The 18,898-nt window shown below is 37.8% G+C and overlaps 1 protein-coding gene across 3 annotated transcripts in view; it reads right to left on the bottom strand.

The window, feature by feature from the left end:
- The window catches only part of AAMDC (adipogenesis associated Mth938 domain containing), a 38,068-nt gene that overhangs the window by 14,921 nt on the left and 4,249 nt on the right, over nt 1-18,898 (bottom strand). The window contains exons 2-3 of one of the 3 annotated variants that reach the window (XM_055320455.1): nt 14,418-14,882; nt 12,254-12,403 (exon numbers count right to left, since the gene is read on the bottom strand). In XM_055320455.1, coding sequence (XP_055176430.1) covers nt 12,254-12,403; nt 14,418-14,465 — 198 coding nt within the window. In that variant the 5' untranslated portion in view covers nt 14,466-14,882. The remainder of the gene's footprint in view (nt 1-12,253; nt 12,404-14,417; nt 14,883-18,898) is intronic. The other 2 variants (XM_055320456.1, XM_055320457.1) reach the window with 2 other exon arrangements.

Here is an 18,898-nt window from a genome sequence, read left to right as displayed (position 1 = left end):
CAGGTTCAAATTATTAGCTGTGTGATCCCAGAAAAGCTGTATTTGACTACGTACATAGTAGTTGTTTAATGATTGGTAGAGATTTGGGAGGAGGTAGTAGTATTTGGTATTATTTAATAATAGTATTTAGTATTTTTTTATGCTCATTAAACTTTTGTTTTAATGGTTCTCAAAATTCTGTGACAGATTTTTGATCAAGCTGTTTCCATTAGAAAGTACTGATTTTAAAAACTAATAACTAAAAACTGCCACATACACACACAAACACAAACACACAAAAAGCCAAAATGGTCCACAAAACATTCTCCTTTCCTTCTCAAGGTTTTATGATGCATTATCATTAACCAGTCTTTTACTATTAAACTTTTTTTTTACAATTAAACTTAAATGGCCAATTGACACAAGCAGTTCTGAGACTGTTCTTCCACCAATGATTAAGACTGGGGTGGCAGGTATTGGGGATAATACTCATTTAGCCTTCTGAGCTTTCTGGGCAGACTTGGTGACCTTGCCACCTCCAGCTGCCTTCTTGTCCACTAGTTTGATGACACCCACAGCAACCATCTGTCTCATGTCACGAACAGCAAAACGGCCCAGAGGAGGATAGTCTGAGAAGCTCTCAAACACATTGATTTGCCAGGAACCATATCAACAACGGTAACATCACCAGATTTCAAGAACCTGGGACCATCTTCCAGCTTTTTTCCAGGATGATGATTTATCTTCTCCTTTAGTCCACGAAACTTGCAAGCAATGTGAGCTGTGTGACAATCCAGCACAGGTGCCTATCCAGCACTAATTTGGCCTGGATGGTTCAGGATAATAACCTGAAGTGTGAAGCCAGCTGCTTCCATTGGTGGGTCATTTTTGCTGTCACCAGCCACATTGCCATGATGAACATATTTGACGGATACATTTTTTTTTTCTGACAGATACATTCTTGACATTTAAGTCCACATCATCCCCAGGAAGAGCCTCACTCAAAGCTTCATGGTGCATTTCAACAGACTTTACTTCAGTTGTAACACTGACCAGAGCAAAGGTGACTACCATGGCAGACTTAAGAATACCAGTCTCTACTCGGCACACAGGGACAATACCAATACCACTAATTTTGTAAACATCCTGGAGGCAGATGCAAGGGCTTATCAGTTGGACATGGTGGCAGGATGCAATGTAGAACTTCAAGCAGTGTGGTTCCATTGGCATTCCCATCTTTACAGGTGACTTTCCATCCCTTGAACCAAGGCATGTTAGCACTTGGCTCAAGCATATTGTCACCATTCCAACCTGAGATTGGCATGAATGCTACTCTGTCAGGGTTGTAGCCAATTTTCGTAATGTAGGTGCTGACTTCCTTAACAATTTCCTCATATCTCTTCTGGCTATAGTGTGGCTTAGTGGAATCCATTTTGTTAACACCAACAATTAGTTGTTTTACACCCAGTGTGTAAGCCAAAAGAGCATGCTCATGGGTCTGCCCATTCTTGGAGATACTTGCTTCAAATTCACCAACACCGGGGATCCCTGGGTGGCTCAGTGGTTTAGCACCCGCCTTTGGCCCAGAGCGTGATTCTGGAGTCCCGGGATCGACTTCCACATCAGGCTCCCTCCATGGAGCCTGCTTCTCCCTCTGCCTGTGTGTGTGTGTGTCTCTCTTTGTGTCTCTCATGAATAAATAAAATCTTAAAAAAAAATTCACCAACACCAGCAGCAACAATCAGGACAGCATAGTCAGCCTGAGATGTGCCTGTAATCATGTTTTTGATAAGGTTTCTGTGTCCTGCAGCATCAATCATGGTCACATAATACTTGGTCTCGAATTTCCACAGGGAGATATCAATAGTGATACCATGTTCATGTTCAGCTTTCAGTTTATCTAAGACCCAGGCATACTTGAAGGAGCCCTTTCCCATCTCAGCAGCCTCCTTCTCAAATTTTTCGATAGTTCTTTTGTCAATCCCACCACACTTGTAGATCAGATGACCATTAGTGGTAGACTTGCCTGAATCTAGTGTCCAATGATGATGATATTGATGTGAGTCTTGTCGTTTCCTTTCCCATTTTGGTTTAGGTTTAGCAGTGGTTTTCACAACACCTGTGTTCTGCTGGCAAACCCATAGCGGGTGAAAAAAAGCTAGTACTGTTATTTTAAGGACACTATTGAAGATGATAGATTTTCTTGATATCTCCATTATGTAATCACGATAAAATCTGCTCCTTTTATTTATGGATTTATTTTTTAATATGTACTTATTTATTTTAAAAAGAGAGAGAGAGCACAAAGGGGAGGGGGATGAAGAAGGAGAGAGAATCCCAAACAGATTCTGCACCAAGCCTGGAGCCCAAAGCAGTGCTTGATTATACAATCCTGAGATCACAACCCAAGCCAAAGCCATGAATCCAACACTCAACTGACTGCACCACCCAGGCATCCCAAAAATCTTATTTTAAACTAATTAAAAAGGAATCACAAAGTGGGATGCCTGGGTGGCTCACTCAGTTAAGCATCTGACTCTTGGTTTTGGCTCAGTTGGTGATCTCATGGTCATGGGACTGAGCCCCAAATAGAGCTCCTCGCTCAGCACAGAGTCTGCTTGTTCTTCTCCCTCCCACTCTCCCTCTCCCTGCCCCTGGCCCTTTTTCTCCTCATGCTGTCTCTCAAATAAATAAATAAATAAATAAATAAATAAATAAATGGAATCACAACATGATTCCTCAGAGAGAATGTCACAAAGAATAAAAAATAAATGTTTGATGATATCTATAATGGCAAATTAAATGCAACAAACATTTATTGAGATCCCACTTACAGGTACAGTGCTAAAATGCATAGTTCTTGCCATTAGGGAGTTCACCATTTAATGAAGGAAACAGATAAATACACACTCATTATCACATAGGTGGACTGCACAAAGTGCCATAATAGAGGCACAAAGTGTTACAGAAGTACTGAGAAGTACTCCATTGGCATTCCCAATGTGAGAAGAGAGCAGCTCATTCTCACAAGGATTATTAAGAAGTGCTTGGTAGAGGAGATAATACAAATGTGAAGAATTGAAGGATATATAAGATTTCATCAGGTATAAAGGGAAGCAGGTCATTCCAAGCAAATGATCTTTCATTCCTCTGTAAGTTTGTAAGGGAATAAGTATTTGGTATGGAGTAACTAGGTCTTCAGGTGTATGTTACAAAATATAGGAGGTATAATTGAAAGGAAATTTTGGAACTGAATCACTAAAAAAAATCAAGTATGTACTATGTAAAAGGCACAATGGTAGAGGCTTTACAAAGATGAACATATTTAGTATTCAAAGCAACCCCATGAAGTATATTATTTTCCAGGTCCCACCCCCAAGAGATTCTTATTCAGTAGGTGGAGAGAATGAGGGAGATAAAGAGCATGCATTTTAAACAGGCACTCTAGGTGATTGTGATGCAAGAGATTCATGAATGACACTGAGAAATACTGGATGAAAGAAAAGAATGAATTTGCATGAAGGCAAGTTGCATACATTTAAAAAATTTATTCTTCCCAACCCATGCCATACTCTTACATCAACTTATGACAAACTAGCATTATTATTCTCCTTTTATAGATGATTGAATTAAGGCACTGAGAGGCTAAATAACTTGTTTAAGGTTACCTAGCCAAAATGTGACAGTGCCAGAACCTATGAATCTAAATGTCTACTACATATCTTTATCTAGAGGCCCTATTATAAATTCAGGTTCAACATACTCCATTATCCCTACTCAGTCTTTGCCCCAAACACAAACACAGTCCTGCTCCAATATACCCAATCTCAATGAACAGCATCACCATGTACCCATGTATCCATGATAGAAATCTCCCTCACCTGCTAAATCTAATAAATCACCCTGTCAATTTCAACTTCTTAATAGTTTTCAGAAGTCTCATTTCCACACACACTACTACTGATTTAACTGTAACAAATTCATTTATTGAGTGCCTACACCACATCTAGCACACTACATTAATCCTTAGACCAACTCTGTGAGGTAGGAAATGTTACTGTCTCCATTATATCAATGGGGACTCCAAGGCTTTCTTTTTTTTTTTTTTTTTTTTTTTTAAACAATGTCTCTCCCCTGGCTACACAGCCCCTGTCCTTTGGAGATTATTGCCTTTTTTTTTTTTTCCTTTTTTTTTAAATATTTTTTTTTATTTTTTATTTATGATAGGCACACAGTGAGAGAGAGAGAGAGAGAGGCAGAGACACAGGCAGAGGGAGAAGCAGGCTCCATGCACCGGGAGCCCGACATGGGATTTGATCCCGGGTCTCCAGGATCGCGCCCTGGGCCAAAGGCAGGTGCTAAACTGCTGCGCCACCCAGGGATCCCCAAGGCTTTCATTCCATGTCCTTTTGCCTCTATACAGATGAGCTCTAGATCAATACCTCAGCTTTTCCTCTTATCTTTCCCAGCTCTTATCCTTTCAACTAGTTCTAGAATACCTCCTTTTGCTTATCCTACAGGCAAATTAAACTTAAAAGATAAAAACTAAACTTATGGCAACTCTTTACTATTTCCCAACTATCATCAATGGTACCTCCTCAGTTTTATAGGTTTTTTTTTTAAAGATTTTATTTATTTATTCATGAGAGACACAGAGAGAGAAGCAGAGACAAGGCAGAGTTGGAGAAGCAGGCTCCCTGTGGGGAGTCCAATGCTGGACTTGATCCTGAAACTCTGGGATCAGGCCCTGAGCAGAAGGCAGACACTCAACCACTCTGCCACCCAGGCATCCCAGTTTTATAGGGTTTTTTATTTTCAGTTTTGTAAGTTTTTAAAGTTTACAAGATTTAGTAGGAAGGAATGGGAAATAAAGTTAGAATGTGACCTGGGTTTACTATTATTTGATTTCCCCCCCTCTTTTTTTTAGCTCTACGTCTATGCAAGTTATACAACTTCTCTGTATTTAATTTTCCTTTAATAAAAGATGAGGTTAATTGTAATATTAATTCATACAGTCCTATGGGGGAAAAGTACAATATATAAATCCACAATATATAGTAGGTCTTTTTTTAAGATTTTATTTATTTATTCATGAGAGACACACAGAAAGAGGCAGAAACACAGGCAGAGGGAGAAGCAGGCTCCATGCAGGGAGCCTGATGTAGGACTCCCGGGATCATGACCTGAGCCAAAGGCAGACACTCAACCACTGAGCAACCCAGGCATTCCCAATATATAGTGTTAAATCAATTTTTGAGGTGGGGAAAATCTCTCCAGTGTGGCACACCATAAATTAGTACTCCAATATATCTTACACCCATAATCTGGATAATCTTTGTCAGGCACGTCAGTTTCCTGCGTAGATAATCCAGTGACTATGCCTTGTCCATTGGATAAAATGTAAACTCATTTCTGCAGACATTCTCTCAACCATACTAGATGTCTGGACCAAAACAATGAGTGTATGTGGTTCAAAACTGAGGCATGAATAGAGAGCATGGGCTGGAGTTCTCGTTTTCTGTGGAATCCAATTATGCAGGTATGACTGTACTATGCAGATTATGTAGGTGTGATTGTTTATAATGTGATAAACTATAAAAGTTGAAAAGTTTCTTTAAACAAAATGTCTACAACTGCTGGATAAAAATAAACATCCCCTGAAATGCTTAGCTGAGCTTTCAAAGGTTAAGGGAAATTCTCAGAGGCCAAACATGAAGAGATCATTGAAAATCAAAATGGCCAACTAATACTGAAGTAACACTGGTGGGGATCCCTGGGTGGCTCAGCGGTTTAGTGCCTGTCTTTAGCCCAGGATGCGATCCTGGAGTCCTGGGATCGAGTCCCATATCCGGCTCCCTGCATGGAGCCTGCTTCTCCCTCCTCCTGTGTTTCTGTCTCTCTCTCTCTCTGTCTATCATGAATAAATAAATAAATAAATCTAAAAAAAAATGAAGTAACACTGGGGCATTTACTATTCTTAGTCTTTTTTTTTTATTTTCTTAAAATATTTTGTTAATTTATTTGAGAGAGTGAGAGACAGGGAGGACGAGCAAGGTGAGGGGCAGAAGGAGAAGCAGACTCCCCACTGAACAGGGAGCCCAATGTAAGATTGATCTTGAGACTCCAGGATCATGACCTGAGCTGAAGGCAGATGTGGCCCCTCATTCTTCTAGTCTTTTATTTTATTTATTTATTTTTTAAAGATTTTATTTATTTATTCTTGAGAGACAGAGAGAGAGAGAGGCAGAGAGAGAAGCAGGCTCCATGCAGGGAGCCTGATGTGGGACTCGATCCCCAGTCTCCTGGATCAGGCCCTGGGCCAAAGACAGGCGCTAAACCGCTGAGCCACCCAGGGATTCCCCCCAGTGTTACTTCCGTATTAGTTGGCCTGAAGGCGGCGCTAAACCACTGAGCCACTGAGGCTGCCCTCTTCTAATCTTTTAAAAGACACTCTAGGGGATCCCTGGGTGGCGCCACGGTTTAGCGCCTGTCTTTGGCCCAGGGCGCGATCCTGGAGACCCCGGATCGAGTCCCACATCGGGCTCCCGGTACATGGAGCCTACTTCTCCCTCTGCCTGTGTCTCTGCTTCTCTCTCTCTGTGTGACTATCATATAAATAAATAAAAAGAAAGTATTTAAAAGACACTCCAAGACTTGGAGATAAGGACTTGAGCAAGGTGGGCCATTGGAACTGTATCATCCCTCCCAAATACGCAGAGTGCCCTTCTTAAACCCAATTTCAGTAAAAGATTTGACCAAAAAACCACCCACTGGAACAGGAAAAAGACAAAGAAAGGTATCTGCCTCTGCTAGTTGGGCTTTGTGGGCTTTGTGTTGGGGAAAAATGTGTCTGTCCCCTGAGAATTTATAATCATAAACTTGCCTGCTTTGGGGTTAAAATGTACACTATCAGCCTGATCTGGGAAGCCCCCAGTCAGGAACTTAACGAAAAATAGTCCCAGACTAGGGTAATGTAGGATGCTAAGAAGAAACAAATATAAATCTTTGGCAGTGCAAATGTCAAAAAGGACACAGACCATTCAGGATTCCTACAGAGAGAAAATTATCATCAATCCAGAACACCCAGAAAAATTAGAATTAATAAATGAGAACCTTGGGATGCCTGGGTGGTTCAGTGGTTAAGCGTCCGCCTTTGGCTCAGGGCATGATCCTGGAGTCCTGGGATTAAGTCCCACATGGGGCTCCCTGCATGGAGCCCGCTTCTCCCTCTGCCTATGTCACTGCCTCTCTCTCTCTGTCTCTCATGAATAAATAAAATCTTAAAAAAATAAAAATAAAAATCAGTGAGAATCTTTTCAGACAAACAAACTCTGAAACTTTACAGAGTTTATCAACAGATCCTCACTAAAGGAACTTGCAAGGATATCAATTAAAAAAGAAAAGAAAAAAATTGATCCATGATTGATCCAAATTGAAAGAAGAAATGATAAGGAAATTGTATATATGTGGGTAAATATAAGCTAACATTGGTTGTAATGATTAAAAAACAAAGTATCTTAATGAAATAAATAGTACAATAAGAAAATATCTACTTTTCTTTCTTTTTTTTTTTTTTTAGTTTTGTTTATTTATTCATGAGAGACATAGGGAGAGAGAGGGGCAGAGACACAGGCAGAGGGAGAAGCAGGCTCCATGCAGGGAGCCTGATGTGGGACTCGATCCGGGGTCTCCAAGATCACACCTTGGGCTGAAGGTGGTGCTGAACCGCTGAGCCACCTGGGCTGCCCAGAAAATAATCTACTTTTAAAGGAACTAATTTATTGGATAACAATAACGTGTAAGATGGAAGGGAACTGATGAGAGGAAAGTGTACTGAGGTAAAGATAATTAATTTTAGACTTTAAGATTTTATTAGGATGAAGTACATGAAATTCCTAAATTTAACTCTTTACTTATAAAATATTGTCAGTCTCTTATGGTTCAACCTAATATAGTACAACTTTAAAGATAACCACTAAGCAAATAGAAATAAAATGTACAGCTTCCCAAAAAAGAGACAAAAGTGGAATAAAATCTCAATACAACATAAAAAAGTGGACAACAGATGATACCATTAATATAAAAATTTGAGCATGAAGAACAATACAAAATATGGGCTGTAGATACAGATAGATATTTGAAAAATATAAGGAAATTCAGGATACTGATAAGGGTGGAGAAAAAGAGATCAAACTTCAAAGATTTTATTTTTAAAGTTGGAATACAGATCTATTATTCTTTATAATTTGCAATGAATTAAACTTATTATGTTTAATAATAAAATTTTTAAAGCCATAATTTTTTAAAGCCATAAAGTTACAAAGACAAAAAAAAGTAGCCCCAATATGTAGTGTTCTACAATTTTTGTGATGTAAACAATCTCACCATATTTAAGATACCAAATGTAACATCACTGAATGCAGAGTTAATAAGAGATGTACAGTAGCACATATCTAGTATTTTCACCAGATAACAGCGGATATAAATATTTCAAGAGCATAGAATGTAGTGAAATAATTAGGAATAATGAATTTTAAATATATATTACCTATATCTTAAATGATTTATTTAAGTAAGTTTATATAGTTTAGTTTTTGATAAGGGCTGTGTCCAAAAACTGGCTTACAAAATTCCTCAAGAATTAAAAATAAAAAAAAAAGAATTAAAAATCAATTCTCAAAAAAATAAAAAATAAAAATAAATAAAAATAAATAAATAAATAAATAAATAAAAATCAATTCTCACAAGCCAGTGAAAGCAATATACCATTGGTCCAGTATACCATTGCATAAGTATGAATCCAAAAGTTATTTCTAAGTGATATCAGAGAAAATGTTGTGAAGAACCTCTGAAAATCCTCTTCTTCATAAAAGCAATAAGAATAATGGCAGAAACTGTGTCTCTGCCTCTCTCTCTCTCCCTGTGTGGCTATCATAAAAAAAAAAATTAAAAAAAGAATAACCAAAGATTTACAGCAATTCAGGGTGTATTTAAAAATTTTTTTAAAAAGGATTCCTGAAAAATGAGCTTTGTGCAATTTTAACTTCCCCTATTCCAATCTACTCCATCCCCAGTTCCGTTGTAGTCTTGAAAAGCAAGGACCCACAATCACAGTGAAAACTACCAGCCTATATTTGACCTGTCTGATGGTTCTCTGGACAACCCCACTCATAGGCTGTCTTTATTTGATCTGACTTAAGAGTTTGCCAGCGTAAACCTCTTTTTCCCCTCAAAGAAGTTTCTCCAAAACTGTCAGAGACAAATGTTTAACAATGCCTGGTGTGTTAGACATTAGGACAAACGAGGTCAACCAAAAGACTTAAAAGGGAAAACTATGAAATGAGATGTCCAGGCTTTGAAAAGCTCTGATATGAATGTTGGTATTGAAATGACAATACACATGTCCAAGGCTGTGCACATGTTCAGGAATGACACAAGAAGGCCCTAAGCTCACCACTCTGGCTAACCTTGAGACCCTGCATAAGCAAGAAATTTTAAACTGCCTGGCTGACTATTGACTACATACCCCAAATTACATTCAAAGCCCCTTGGCAAACACTGGAAAACCTACTGGTTCCAGGGATATAAAGAAAAATCTGTCTAGTCATATTTCAGGAAACTGTATTCATAGAACTAGAGGAAAGTATGAGGACAATACCTTAAAAAATAGAGAATATCAATAAAGAGATAGAAATTATTTTTAAACACAAAATAGAAATGCTGGAGTTGAAAAGTATAATGACCAAAGTGAAAATTTCACTAAAAAGGCTCAATAGTGGGTTAGAATCAGCAAAACTGAAAAATACATGAATTGAGATTATCCAATTTGAGAAAAAGGGAAAAAGAATGAAGAAAATGAACGAAGCCTCAGACACCTGTTATATTTAAAATAACAATATACTCATAATGGGTATTACAGGAGAGGAGAGACAGAAGAAGCAGAAAGGATATTTGAAGAATAGTTGAAAATTCCCCAAATTTGATGAAAAACAATGTACACACCCACAAAGTTCAATATATTCCAGGTAGGATAAATTCAAAGTGATTCATATGTAGACACATCACAGTGAAACTGTCAAAAGCAAAAGACAAAGAATTTTGAAAGCAGTAGGAGAGAAATGACTTGTCAAGTCTAAGGAACCTTTAACAGTTGGCTTCTCATTAGTAACCAATGAAGCCAAAAAAGTGAGATGACATATTCAAAGTGCTTAAAGAAAAAGACTTTTATTTTTTTTTAATTTTTAAAAAAAGATTTTACTTATTTGACAGAGAATATGAGAGAGAGAGAGAGAGAGAGAGAGAGAGAGAAAGCGAGAAAGCAAGCAGGTGAAGCGGCAGGCAGAGGGAGTGGGAGAAGCAGGCTCCCTGCTGAGCAGAGAGCCTGAGTTAGGGCTCGATCCCAGGATCTAGGGATCATAACCTGAGTTGAAGGTAGACGATTAACCAACTGAGCCACCCAGGCACCCCAAGAAAAAGACTTATTTAAATTTTTTTTTATTTTAGCAGATCTTTTTTTTTAATTTTATTTAAATTCAATTTGCCAACATATAGTATAACACCCAGTGCTCATTCCACCAAATGCCCAGAAAAAGACTTTTAATCAAGAATTATGTACTAAGCAAAATTATCTTTCAAAACTGAAGGATCAACTTCCATCATTATAGCATGAAGAGCTCCATTACCTTCTCCAAAATGAAAATTATTACTATTATTTTTTGAAGATTTTATTTATTTATTTGAGAAAGAGAGAGAGCATGACGGTAGGAGAGGAGGGACAGAGGGAGAAGCAGACTCCCCACTGAGCAGGGAGCCCAATGTGGGACTGGATTACAGGAACCCGGGATCATGACTTGAGCCAAAGGCAGATGCTGAGCCACCCAGATGCCTCAAAGTGAAAATTAAAAAAACCCTCCCCAATAAAAAAAAAAATGGAAAAGAGAAAACCACTCAAAGCCTTTGGAAATCATCCTAAGAATAAACAGCAAATGAAAAAACATCTCTTTAGGAAAATCTATAAATATTTGGTAGGAAAGGTATCAGATTTTTCAGGAAGACTGCTACCTGCCACCCCCTATTCCTGCTCCCAGCTTAGTGAGGTGGAGACTCCACTCCAGAATGGTGCAGCCAAGAACACAGAACTATTTCCCTTTTCTGCTGCCAGCTGGAAAGCTTTGTTCCTGGGAGAAACAGGATTCAAGTGTTTCTCATCCTGCCCCCAGCTGTCTGCTGCTGAGACTAAGTCCTAAGTGAATGTAGTCAAGTGGTATGGGTTCTCTTCTTTCACCTAACCTCTACCTTGGGCATGGCACAATGAGAATCCTGGAAAAAGTATAATGTAAGGGAAATGCAGTTCAAACCACAATGAGATAACAATTCACACCCACCAAGATGATATAATAAAAACAAAACAAATCAATACTGTGAGGAGAGGTTTAGAAAAATTGTAACTTTCATAATTCCTAAAATCTAAAATGTAAAACAGTATATTTGCTTTGGAAAACAATTTGGAAGTTCCTCAAAAGATTAAATATAAAGTTGTCCTATGACTAGCATTTCCAATCCTAGGTATATACTTAAGAGAACTGAATGATTCTATTCATATGAAAAGTCTAGAATAAGCACATCTGTAACAACAGAAAGTAGATTAGGAGAGCCTGGCTGGCTCCATCAGAAGAATGTGCAACTCTTCCCCACCCCCCCCCCACCCCGGAATGTGCAACTCTTGATCTCACAGTTGTGAGTTCGAGCCCCATGTTGGGTGTAGAGATTACTTAAAAAGAGAAAATCTTAAAAAAAGAAGATTAGTAGTTGCAGGAGTTAGGGGGAGGGAAGAAAGGGGAGTGACTGCTACTGGTTATGAGGTTCCTTTTGGGTTGGTAAGTATATTCTGGAATTAGCACTAGTAGTTAGTGCACAAATTTATGCCAATAAAAAGTCCACTGAATTGCATACTTTATTTAATTATTTATTTAATTTAAATATTTTATTTAATTGAGAGGGAAAGAGAGAGAGTGAGAACAAAAGAACAGGGGGAGGGAGAAGCAGACTCCCTGCCGAGCAGGGAGCCCCATGGGATCATAATCTGAGCTGAAGGCAGACACCTAACCAATTGAGCCACCCTTGAATTGCATAGTTTAAAATGGTGAGTTAATGGTATGTGCATTAAACTCCAAAAGGGGAGGAGGAATAGTTACTTTTCACTTGCTCATGGCTTAGGAGGTTGGAAATCACTTGGTCATCCTTATGCAATGTCAACCAAACACTAATAGCTTACCTCAGTTCCTGTTTCTCTCCAATCCCAAGCCCGACTTCCCCCTGGCCACACTTTGCAGTCCTTATAAGTTTTAGTAGAGCCTTGTACTTTCATTTGCCCCCATGATAGGGAAGCAATTTCAGGGGAGGACATAAGGAACTTAACTGAACTCTGAAATTAAAAGAAAAAGATGTTAAATAAGTTATGAAGTAAAGTTGAAACAACTCCAAAATATAGGAGCTACACTAGATATAAAAATGTATTTTAAAATAGAATACTATATACAAAGTGCAGTAAACCCTGATACCCTATGAGTTAAGAAGCATCCTTGCATTTATGTAAAATGTTAACTCTTGGGATCCTGAATCATTTAACCATGGACTAGATACTACATTACTTCTCAGGCTCTGGATGAAATTCTTGATATTTTTTGAGAAATATAATTAAAAGATTTATTTCAGCGTGATGGAGTGAGGAGGTTGACACATCCTTTCTCCAAAAAGCAAGTAGAAAGCTGAACAAACCTTTCAAAATAATAACTTGGCACTCTAGAAATAATAATGAAAGAGGCATACTATAAGCTGAGAAGCGCTTATTTATGAAAACCATTCAATTTCAGAGAACAGTAACATGGCTAATTGTTCCTGCCTGGGATTACCATCAGGCCCCCATATCAGTTCAGTTGATCCAGAGGTTCAACTTGGCTGAGGCAGGATATGAAAATCAACAAGAGTCTTGTTGCTTTGGCCAGAGGAGGCTTGATTGATTTAGAAGCATTATAAATTAAATTGGTGATTTCAATGGCAAGCAAATATGGATGGCAGGTGGTTCTGCTTCCTTGCTACTGTGGGCCGGTTTGGGGCAAGCAATGGATTTGCAGAGTAGGCAGGGATTTAACAGAAATTTCTCAGAGCTGACATAGACATTGTGGGCTTGGTGAGATCTCCACATACCCAGAATGGACCAAATGCTGTGAATGTGTGTATCAAAGACAAAAAACAAGTGGGCCTAAATCATGCAAACATTCTGGGCCCGTGGAGCCAACAGCACATGCAAAATCAAGGAGCAAGATGGCTCAGAAGGACTTAGAACAATGTAAAAGACAGGTAAGACATGAAAACAGTCTGAATATTGAATGTACTCCCCAATGCACACACTGACCCACCACTAGAAAGTAAAGGTCTTATTGGCTTGAGGTGTTTGAACACAATCTTCCTTTGACTGAATACTAAAACATGGAGCCGACCCCTAGGAACAAGCTTAAAAATAAAAACAAGAGGGATCCCTGGGTGGCGCAGTGGTTTGGCGCCTGCCTTTGGCCCACGGCGCAATCCTGGAGACCCGGGATCGAATCCCATATCGGGCTCCCGGTGCATGGAGCCTGCTTCTCCCTCTGCCTGTGTCTCTGCCTCTCTCTCTCTCTCTCTATCATAAATAAATAAATTTTTAAAAAAAAGAATAAAAATTAAATGGGCGCCTGGCTGGCTTAATTGGAAGAGCATGTTACTCTTGATCTCAGGGTCATGAGTTCAAGTCCCACATTAGGTGTAGAGATTACTTTAAAAAAAAAAAAAGCTTTAAAAAAATGAATAAAAATTAAAAACAGATCCCAGGGGCCATATATCACATGGGAGATAGAATTCACAGATTTAGTCTAGGCAAGTACGTGACTAAGTACAAACAAACTAAGAACACGCTGTAGGGGGAAAATCAGAATCCAGACTTTTTCCAATATATAATCTAATCAGTTCTGAACAAAAAACTATAAGACATGCAAAGAAACAGTCTGTTAAGTGTCTGCCTTCAGCTCAGGTCATGAGTTCAGCAGGGAGTCCCTTTGCTCCTCCCCCTGCTCATGCTCTCTTTCTCACTCAAATAAGTAAAATCTTAAAAAAAAAAAAAAAAGACACACAAAGAAACAAAAAAATATGACCCATACTTATCAAGTGAAACTGTATCTGAGTGTTTCTGTATGTTTGATTTAGCAAAGATTTCAAAAAATTTATTATAAATATATTCAAAGAACTAAAGAAAGCATATATAAAGAATTAAAATGATGACAATAACTTAATACAAAATTGCAATAAAGAGACATTTCAAAAAAGAATCATAGAAATTCTAGTATTTATAAGTAAAATAACTAAAAGGTTAATTCTAATAGTCAAGATTCTACAGAGAAACAGACCCAGTAGATTATGCATATTATGAGATTTACTTCAAGAAAGTGTCTCATGCATTTGTGGAGTGGCCAGTTCAAAATGTGTAGGTAGGTTGGCAGGCTGCTAACTCTTGGGCAGAAGTTGTCAGTGCAGTAACAATGTATTATTTCTTCTTCTTCTTCTTCTTTTTTTTTTTTAAAAGATTTTATTTATTTATTCATGATAGTCACACAGAGAGAGAGAGGCAGAGACACAGGCAGAGGGAGAAGCAGGCTCCATGCAGGGAGCCCGACGTGGGATTTGATCCCGGGTCTCCAGGATCGTGCCCTGGGCCAAAGGCAGGCGCTAAACCGCTGCGCCACCCAGGGATCCTCCTTCTTCTTCTTCTTCTCCTTCTTCTTCTTCTCCTTCTCCTTCTCCTTCTCCTTCTTCTTCTTCTTCAAGGAAACCTCAGTTTTGCTTTTAAGGCCTTTCAACTGATTGGATGAGACCTACCAAGAATATTGAGGATAATCTTCTTTATTTAAAAGTCAATTGATTGTAGATGTTAACATCGACAAAACAGCATCACAGCAACATTTAGATTAGCATTTGATTGAATAACTGGGTACTATAGTCTAACCAAGTTGACATTTAAAAAAAAACTAACCACCACAGTACACCCCTTGTCAATCTGGCACCTATATATATGTCCTTAAACCATGTTATTCTCCAAATAAACACATTAATATAGTGATACTTCTGCCTAACATTAATAACTACTCATCCATTTTGCAGCTTCAAATATCCATATCCATTTTGCAAATACATAGCAAAGTACATAAACACAGTTTCAGGTGTTATAGGAGGAAAGTACAAATTTATAAGACATGATTCCTGTTTTTAGGAACTAATATTACCCTTGAGGAGAGAAGACATATACAAATAACTACAGTTTTTTAAGGTAATTTTTTTTAACATGAAGTCACTTTTGAAAAGTGGTGTAAGGGATGTATATTGAGTTGTTATGAGTGTTGAGAAGACTTCTGTGTTAGTCTTTTAAAGCTTCCATAACAAAATATGGCAGACTGAGCGGCTTAAAAAACAAATTTATTTTCTCACAGTCTTGAGGCTGGAAGTCCATTATAAGGTGCCAGCAGGATTAGTGTCTAGTGGGACTTCTCTTCCTGACTTGCAGATGGATTCCTCCTTGCTTTTCCTTTTTTTTTTTTTTTTTTCTCCCATGTGGCCTTTTCTCTGTGCATTAGCACTCTTAGTCTTTTTTGGTCTTTTTTTTTTTTTTCAGGGGCCAGGGAGGAAAAAGGATGGGGTCCAAATTCCTAATTCAATCTTTTTACTAGTTATAATTCCATTCAGATTTTCTCGAGTTTCAATAGTTTGTATGTTCTAGGAATTTGTTCATTTCCTTTAGATTATCTAATTTGTAGGCATATAGTTACTTATAATATTCCTTTATATATTTTTTTAATTACTGTAGATCGTGATGTCACCTCATTCATTTCAGATTTTAGTTACTTGACTTTTTTATTTTCATCTTGTCCAGTCTAGCTAAAGATGTGTCAATTTTGTGGTTATTTTCAAAGAATCAATTTTTGGATTTATTGTTTTTCTCTATTTTTCTCTTCTCTATTTCATTAATATCCATGCTAATCTTCCTTATTTCCTTCCATTTACTTTAATGTTTAGTTTGCTTTTCTCCAGTTTTTTAAAGATGAAAAGTTAGCCTATTGATTTGAAATAATCTTTTTAATTGTTTTAAAATTTTTTAAAAGACTTTGAGAGAGACAAAGATAGTGACAGAGATAGTGAGAAAGCACATACAGGGAGGAGAGGGAGCAGAGGCTCCCTGCTGAACAGGATCCTGGGATCTTGACCTGAGCCAAAGGCAGACACTCAATGGACTGAGCCAGCCAGAAGCCCTAAAATTATCTTTCTTAATACTGGCATTTATATACAGCTGCACATTTGTCTTTAAGTAGTGCTTTGTGCATCCCCTAAAAATTTTCATTTTTATTTATCTAAAAGCATTTTCTAGGGGATCCCTGGGTGGCTCAGCAGTTTAGTACCTGCCTTTGGCCCAGAGCATGATCCTGGAGTCTTGGGATCAAGTCCCCCATCAGGCTAGGCTCCCTGCATGGAGCTTGCTTCTCCTTCTGCCTATGTCTCTGTTTCTCTCTCTCTCTCTGTGTGTCTCTCATGAATAGGTAATAAAATCTTAAAAAAAAAAAAAGTATTTCCTAGTTTTCCTTGAGATTTCTTCTTTGAACTATTGATTATTTATTTGGGTATGTGTCACTTAATATCCACCTATAAATGAATTTTCCAAATTTTCTTCTGTTTTTGATTCTGGTCTAATTCCATGTTTGAAGAACATATTTGACATAATTTCAACACTTCTAAATTTGCTGAGACTTCCTTTTTATGCCCTAGCACATGGTTTATCTTGGAGAATTCTCCATGTGCACTTGAATAAAACGTGTATTCACTATTGTTGTGCAGTGTCCATAGGTGTCTGTTAGGTCTAGTTATTTTATAGTGTTGTTCAAGCCTATTTTTTTTTTTTGGTTGACGTTCTTTCCAGTTGTCCTAGATGACCATTACTGAAAGCAGAGTATTAAGAAGTCTCCAAGAAGTATTGTTGAATTTTCTATTTCTCATTTCAATTCTGTCAGTTTTTGCTTCATGTCTATTAGGGCTTTTGATGTATTGACTCCTTGTGGTTTCATTCCTAGCTTTAGGAATGAAGTATTGACCTTTGTATCTCTAGCTATAGGAGTGAAGCACTGACTTAAGCTAATGCATTGAGTACATTCTACTTTCATTTTCTATACTGGTCACACTGGCTGAATGGCTGAATACGTGAGTTGAGACATACCAATCAGTGTCAGTTTAGGGACCTTTTTTGGGGAAATTCTGAGATACTGAGGCTGGGATGGATAGAATATAGAAGGGTACCTTGAAACTGTTAGTACCAGGAGGGAAATCAGTTTGAAAATTCAGCCCATGCAAAGGAAGGCAACACAGACATCCCAGGAGAGTTATGACCTGATTAGATCATATCTCAAGCATGAGCTACCACTCATCTTTTCAATGATGTAAGGTAATATATTTCCTTTATTGTTTAAGCCTGTTTGTCTTTTACTTTTTATTTTGACACAATTTATCTTAAGGATTCACCAGATATCCAAATGTCATCTTAATAGTATTGAAGAAATACTTCTGCAACCTAGTTCTGCTTGGTACTTGGAAAACTGATGTGTCTGACATACCATAAAGTTTTACTGAATTAAAAGTATACAATAACTACTATAGTCCTGCTTAGATGTCATCTAGGAGTATGGAGGTAAGACAGAAATTTTACCCAACAATGTTTCCTTTGTCATTACCAAATGATAAAGATCAAATTTGTTCATTTATCCAGATGTTCATTCATTCATTTTCCTCCGCATGTAAAGCTAAGGGAATGCGTTTCAAACTTTGTCTAAATCACAACAAATACATTTTATATAACACACACACCCCTACAAACATACATATTTCATATCTACTTTTGCAATATATATATTTATCATACCCTTATTATATGTGATACACTATTTTTTTATAATACACTATTTTCTATTCACTTTTTAGCATCCTCCCTTTTTAGTACTGTTCTATTTTTTTTTCATTTTTAATGTAATTTTGGTCTTGATCCACCAAATTAATTTTAAAACTAACTAATGGGTTATGATCCTTCATTTAAAAAACATTACTATAGGCAAGGGCTACATTCAAAATAAATAATGAGGGCAGCATGTGCACTGGCTACATCAAAATGGGAGTGGAGGGCTAGAAGAGGGTCTGATGTGTCCGTATTGAATGTTCAGTTGCTGGGAGTTGTTAGAATGAAACTAGGGAAGCCAATGTCCCAGGGATTACATGGGAGGCTCACTCAGGACAGGGGTTCTTCTGCAATTAGCATGTAAGTATAGTATCTCAGTATCTTAACAGATATTAAGATATCTTAATATCTTAACTTTCTAGTGCACACTAGTGAATATCAGTGTTTTCTGTACAAGATACCAAACTGTATAATGTGATCCCTGACCTCAATTATCTAATAAAGTTAAAACATATAGACACATAGCAACAATATGAGGTATAAAACATTTTAATATCAGTTGTTTCCTGCATACACTTTTTTTTATTTTTTTTAAGATTTTATTTATTTATTCATGAGACACACACACACACACACAGAGAGAGAGAGAGAGAGAGAGAGAGAGAGAGAGAGGCAGAGACACAGGCAGAGGGAGAAGCAGGCTCTATGCAGGGAGCCCAAAATGGGACTCGATCCCGGATCTCTAGGATCATGCCCTGGGCTGAAGGCAGCACTAAACCACTGAGCCACCGGGGCTGCCCACATACACTTTTTTTTTTAGTAAAAATCTTTATTCCACCAGAGAAATTAGTCTCAGCTATTCTTTTAAAAGAAAAGAGGACTAATGTATAACTCTTAAGGAAA

This window comes from Nyctereutes procyonoides, unplaced genomic scaffold (assembly GCF_905146905.1).
Source record: "Nyctereutes procyonoides isolate TBG_1078 unplaced genomic scaffold, NYPRO_anot_genome, whole genome shotgun sequence".
NCBI classification, from domain to species: Eukaryota; Metazoa; Chordata; class Mammalia; order Carnivora; family Canidae; genus Nyctereutes; species Nyctereutes procyonoides.
Note: the sequence above shows the minus strand (reverse complement) of the source record. Positions and strands in the feature narration are given on the sequence as shown.